Source organism: Phytophthora cinnamomi, assembly GCF_018691715.1.
Source record: "Phytophthora cinnamomi strain GKB4 chromosome Unknown Contig4, whole genome shotgun sequence".
Lineage (NCBI taxonomy): Eukaryota > Oomycota > Peronosporomycetes > Peronosporales > Peronosporaceae > Phytophthora > Phytophthora cinnamomi.
This window is the reverse complement of record NW_027150937.1, coordinates 671,507-677,247: the sequence shown is the minus strand read 5'-3', so window position 1 is coordinate 677,247 and position 5,741 is coordinate 671,507. Positions and strand designations below refer to the sequence as shown.

The window sequence follows — 5,741 nt, the reverse complement described above, 5'->3', positions numbered from 1 at the left end:
ATGCGCGTTGATGCAGCACGATCACGAGGGCCGTGATCGTGTCGTCTACTACCAATCGCGTCAGCTGAAGCCAGGTGAGCGCAACTATCCGGTGCATGACAAGGAACTCCTTGCAATGAAGTACGCACTCGCAAAGTTCCGAGTGTATTTGCTTGGAAGTAGACCATTTGTGGTCTACACCGACCATGCATCACTGCGCACCGCAGTGAAGTCGCCACACATATCACAAAGAATGGCGAGATGGCTCTCATTCTTTGCGGAGTATAACTTCCGGGTCGAATACAAACCCGGAAGATTGAATGTAGTGGCCGACGCGTTATCACGTCGGCCGGACAATGCAGAAGCTGTTGACGTCAATGCCATTGGCGCCATGCGATCGAGCAAACCCACATCATCTCTGTTGGATGATGTGAAGGCCGCGTACGCGCACGACGCGGACGCGAAGCTCTGGCTGGCCTATGGCACAACACCTTCTGACAAGGCTCGTCAGAAGTTGCCCAAACACCTTCGTGCGCGTGCACACCGATATCGAGTGCACGACGGACTACTGCTTTACAATGCAGTCGACGACAACGCGGATCGCGTTGTCGTGCCGAATGACCATGACCTGCGACTCAGGATCATGTACGAGTATCATGATGCCCCGACTGCGGGACATCTCGGACGTGAGAAGACATACGTCCTTCTCACGCGCGACTTCTACTGGCACCACCAGTATAAGTGGGTGCGCAAGTACATCCGTGTTTGCGAGGTATGCCAACGCGTAAAGCCTGCGTCATTCGCGCAGGCTCCACTGCAATCACTACCGACTCCGTCGGAGTGTTGGAAGTCCATGTCTTTGGACTTCATCTTTGGTCTTCCCCCAGACAGCGGAGGGAATACCGGTGTTGTGGTCTTCGTCGACCGCTTCAGCAAGATGTACCATCTTGCTGCGGTGCCGGCAGAAGTGACCGCGAAACAGACGGCCAGTCTGTTCGTCGACATGGTGTTCAAACACCATGACATGCCGACCGACATCGTGTCGGACAGAGACCCGCGCTTCACAGCACACCTGTGGCAAGAAGTGTTTACACTTCTTGGGAGCCAACTTTCAATATCGACTGCGGACCATCCGCAGACGGACGGTCAAACCGAGCGCGTGAATCGCGTGCTCGACGACATTTTGAAGAGCTACGCTCACTCGTTCCAATACTGGAGCGAGTGTTTATCGATGGCAGAGTTTGCCATCAACAACTCAGTGCGTGCCTCGACCGGGCATACACCGTTCTACGTGAATGCCATGCGGCATCCACGTCTACCGAGTTTACTCGGAGTGATGGCTCCCACTTTAAGTGGGGGAGGATCAACGACTGCAAAACAGCAGCCGCCGAAAACCGCTGACACTTGCACAGTGTCAGCTGCAACAACGAACAAACCACATGAGTCTGCGCAGGGCGCAGATTCCTCCAACAACAAGGCCAAAGACCACGGGTCTGCGCAGGGCGCAGACACCGCGAAGAACCACGCAGAGGCCGGGCCTCTAGCGGAGAGCGAGCTGAATGACTTCAGCTCGGATGCAATCAACTTCCTTACCAATAGACAAGCCGTGATTCGGTTTGTCCAAGATGCAATAGCAGCTTCTGTTGATCAACAGAAGCTGAACGCAGACAATGTTGGCAGAGGCAACACAAATGAATTCAAAGTTAGTTCATTGGTTTTGTTAGTTACGCAAAACCTGCCTAAACATGCAGTTTCGGACTTCGGAGCAAGCTTGCTTGCTCCGCGCTTCATCGGGCCGTTCACTGTGTTGGCACGGCACGGCAACGCTTACACGCTAGACATACCGTCTAGCATGCGCCTCCATCCGACCTTTTACGTCGGACGGCTGAAGCCATACCTGCAGCACGAGCCATCTAGCTCGGCTGACCCGAAGCCTCGGCAGGAGCCGAGGCAGAAGCGGAAGCCTTGGCCTCGGCGACGAGCAGCCTCTCCTCCAGCGCGCGGACGCGCTGGAGCAACCCCTTCATCTGGATCCCCAACTCGACCTGGATATTCGAGGCGGTCTGCGAGACCGCCGCGACTTGGGCTTTCTGGTTCGCCAGCTCCTGCTTCAGGGCGGCGAACTCAGCGCCCTGCAGACGCTCCACGGCGGTCACCCGGTCGTGGAGAGACGTGTACTGATCAGCCCGGGGCTGATCATACCCGGGGCGTGTTCCCACCCCCGCCACCGCCGCTCCGTGACGCCCGCGGCTCAACCCGCTGGATTGTTGAGTGGATTGTTGACCATAGTATCCCGAAAACGAACCCTCAAGGGGCTCGTTTTCGTATTCGTTGGAGAGGATTTCCTCCCCATCAAGATACATGGGAGCCGCGGAACGTCTTGCTGGAGGACGTTCCGGAAATGGTGAGGGCGTACGAGGAGCAGTACGCGCTGGCACAGCGGAAGTAGCACGAGCGCTGCGATCATCGCCAGCGCCCGAACCCTCACGTGCTAAGAACTTAGCACGGAGCTCTTTGAGACTCTCGGGCACACGGAATGACGTGTACCCGTTCAGGTCGCGGTCGCTCAAGCGGAGCGCGCCTGGGAAGCACTTCGCGCACTGAAAGTCCTCGGGCACAGCGCACGGCACATTTGCCTCCTCCGCAGCAACATGAAGTTGCTCCAGCTTTCCACGCTTCCAGTACGTCTCGAAGCGATCACGCGCTTGCTTAATCCGATCACGGTAAGCACTCGGCCTCTTGTTGAAGTTTTCAACAAAGGCGTTCCAACTTTGACAAAGTGCCTGCCACTCGGGCACTTTGCTGCGAGAAGAGGTCTTCTTGCTTTGAAACCATCGGAGCTCATGAAAGCGTCCGATGTAATAATCGCGCCTTTGATGCGTTTCCGCATCAAAGTGCAGCTCGGCAGCCACGGCGTCATCTTTGATGGCGCTGCATACGTACAGCGGCACCTCATTCGGAGGTACCGAGTTCCCATACCGGTCCGCGATCTCGGACGCGGACGGCATACATGGATCGCGCGCTGCACCTGCAGCGCGCGGAGTACTGAGAGCCCCAGCGGAAGCGAGTGGGGTATCGCTCTCAGTTCGCGAACGCTTCGAGCTTGAAGCGTCCGATTCGTCCCCTTCACGCGGGCGAATGTTCTTGGCATGAGGGTCGAGCGATTCGCTCGACACTGAGTCTTTACGCTTAGAGGGCGAGTCCTCCTCGCCCTCCATATCTTCATCGTCGTCGTCGAAGTCGACGACGTCACCGTACTTCGCCTTCTGGCGTTCGAAGTAGTCGTCGATGGAGAGATGACTCCCCACCGACTTCGAGGTCTTCTTCGGAGGCGCGCTCATCTTTGAATGAGCGTGGATTTCTTCTCCAAACGCGGAGAATTGACGAATGGTCAATTCCAAAGATTGACGTGCGGGGACCCCGCGCGTCTAACCTTAAGGGGGGGATGGTGTCACGGGGTTACACGCACAAGTGGCTGCAAGCCACTTGTGAATTTAACAGATAGGTTATCTGTTAAACGTTTTGGATACTTCCTCACATTGGTGTAAGACACACCAATGGATACATTGAAGTGGGCCACCACAGTGAGTGGTCCACACATACCCAAAAGATCCTATTGGTAGAAAGCAGCATCTTTCTACCAATCAGAGACATGCATATTAGCGGGGCTCTGACAGCCAGCCACTGCCAACCCCTTTCATAGATGATAAACAGTTTTTAGCAGATTTTAGAGGAAGATCAATTTACAAACAATACAGTTCTCATTTTACCTTAAACTAGCTACTTGGTGTTTTATTTGATTTATATTATACTTGTGGACTCAAGTATAATTAATTCAAATTATTAATAAACTCCTACGCTTCCTCATACACGTAGGGCGACGTGTAAGCTAAAGTAGTGAGCCAAAGTAGGCCCACTACAAACACCATCTTCCACTGCCTGTACGACTACTACAACCTCGGGTACTCTCGCCCAGACCTTTTTCGCATCTACGACAAGACGGAGAGGACCATCGGGAACTGGATCAAGGTGTATGAAGACACTGGGACCTTTCAGCGCGCCAAGAGGCCCTCTGACAAGAAGTTCACGGCTTCTCAGAGGCAATGGCTGTGCGACTACTATCAGAAGAAGCCGCTCTCGTATCTGAACGAAGCTCAAGCGACCTTCATCGAAACGCACCACGTTGCAATATCCAAGACGTCGGTCTGGCGAATAATTCACGACTTTGGGCTCACCTGGAAGATCCTCGAACGGCGGGCTATGCACGTGAAGGAGCGCGATGTTTTCAGATTCGTGGAGGAGCTCAGCAGAGTCAATTGGAGCCACTAAAATTTAGTGTTTTTGGACGAGGTGTCCTTTGATAACCGAGGTATGTTACGTAAGAGAGAATACACCATGCGAGATGAGAAGGTCGCTATCACAGGCGACTTCCAACGTAAGCCTCGGATTTCAGTCTTGGCGTTCATCGGGGCAAATGGCGTGTTGGACTACTTTGACACGGAGGGCACCTTCGCTCGCGTAAACTTTGCACGATGCTGTCTGGAGTTCGTGTACTCTCATCGCGGAAATGTTCGACAATATCCAGGATCTAACTCCGTGCGGGTCCTTGACGGAGCTACTATTCATCGTCACCCCGAGATTATGCACTACCTGCGCAGCGTCGGAGTCGTTCCCATTTTCTTGCCTACATACTGTCCTTTTTTCAATCCTATTGAATTCATGTTCGGCTACATGGAAAACGCGTTCCAGCGTTACTACAACGAGTCTAGCTCGCGGGACCTCATGCCATTCGTCGTGGAAACATTTCGGCGGTTTTCCGATGACGCGAGTGTTTGAGCATTGTGGCTGGATGGTGGACGGACACTCTAATCCGGTGGGACCGCTTTCAAAGGAGAAGAGAACAGCTCCAGACATGGAGGATGACGAGGGTGACATTTGCGCTGAAGATGAGGTCCTAGGATATTCAACTCAACGCTAATTAAAATTTAATCACTGCTACACCTACTGTCTGTAGTTGTTTTTCTTGGTTACTCTTCATACTCAGTGTCAGCAATATTTTCAATCGCTGTAAGCGGGTGAATGACGGTGTCTCGTGGTGGCGGTGGTAGCTCGCTAATATGCGCCTCCATGACCTCTTTTCGGGATACAAGAGATTATTTTTGAATTGCAAGGCGCTGACCAAACGCATCATGGGCACGCTGAAATTAATCGTTCTCAGCGAGTACTGCTGCTATGCAGTCCAGCGCCATGCGTGCGGATCGATTTAGCCTTGCCAGATGCTGTGCAAGATATGTCTCCGTAGCGTTGAACATCGGAACAATATAGTCTGGTGGTGGCTCGGAAATTAAAACTGCCCATGTAGAGCGGTTCAAGTTTCGCGTAATGTGGTTGGCCCACATGCGCCATACCACAGACGAGCCTCGAAATGTGTCTGCCCAATGTTGTTGCAGCTGAGTGACGATATCTTTGTCGTGTAGGAATTCACAATTTTACGAGTCCTCGTCCCTCAGCCTCAACAAATGGGACGAGTCCTACCAACAACACTCGCTTCCCTCGAAAGGTCGGCGAAGATTGTTGGGATTAAACCTGAAGACCAGGTCCGATCCCTTACACCGGGCTGGAAATATGCCTTGTGTTGAAGTATCGGTCAGGTAGGCAGAGCCCACACACAGGCACCGCCAGCCACGAGCAACGGCTGGGGTGCGTAAATATAAACGCTTTCGCGCTAAACCCACTGTGGTCCCTCAGAAAGGAAGGGTACC

The 5,741-nt window shown here is 53.4% G+C and overlaps 1 protein-coding gene across 1 annotated transcript; it reads left to right on the top strand.

Annotated features, from left to right (window-relative positions):
- Positions 1 to 3,918: 3,918 nt before the first annotated feature.
- IUM83_05315 (uncharacterized protein) lies at positions 3,919 to 4,308 on the top strand (the record flags this gene model as incomplete). The annotated part of the gene is made up of 1 exon (XM_067929447.1): positions 3,919 to 4,308. The coding sequence occupies one exon, from the start codon at positions 3,919 to 3,921 to the stop codon at positions 4,306 to 4,308; it is 390 nt and encodes a 129-aa protein (XP_067799692.1).
- Positions 4,309 to 5,741: the final 1,433 nt, after the last annotated feature.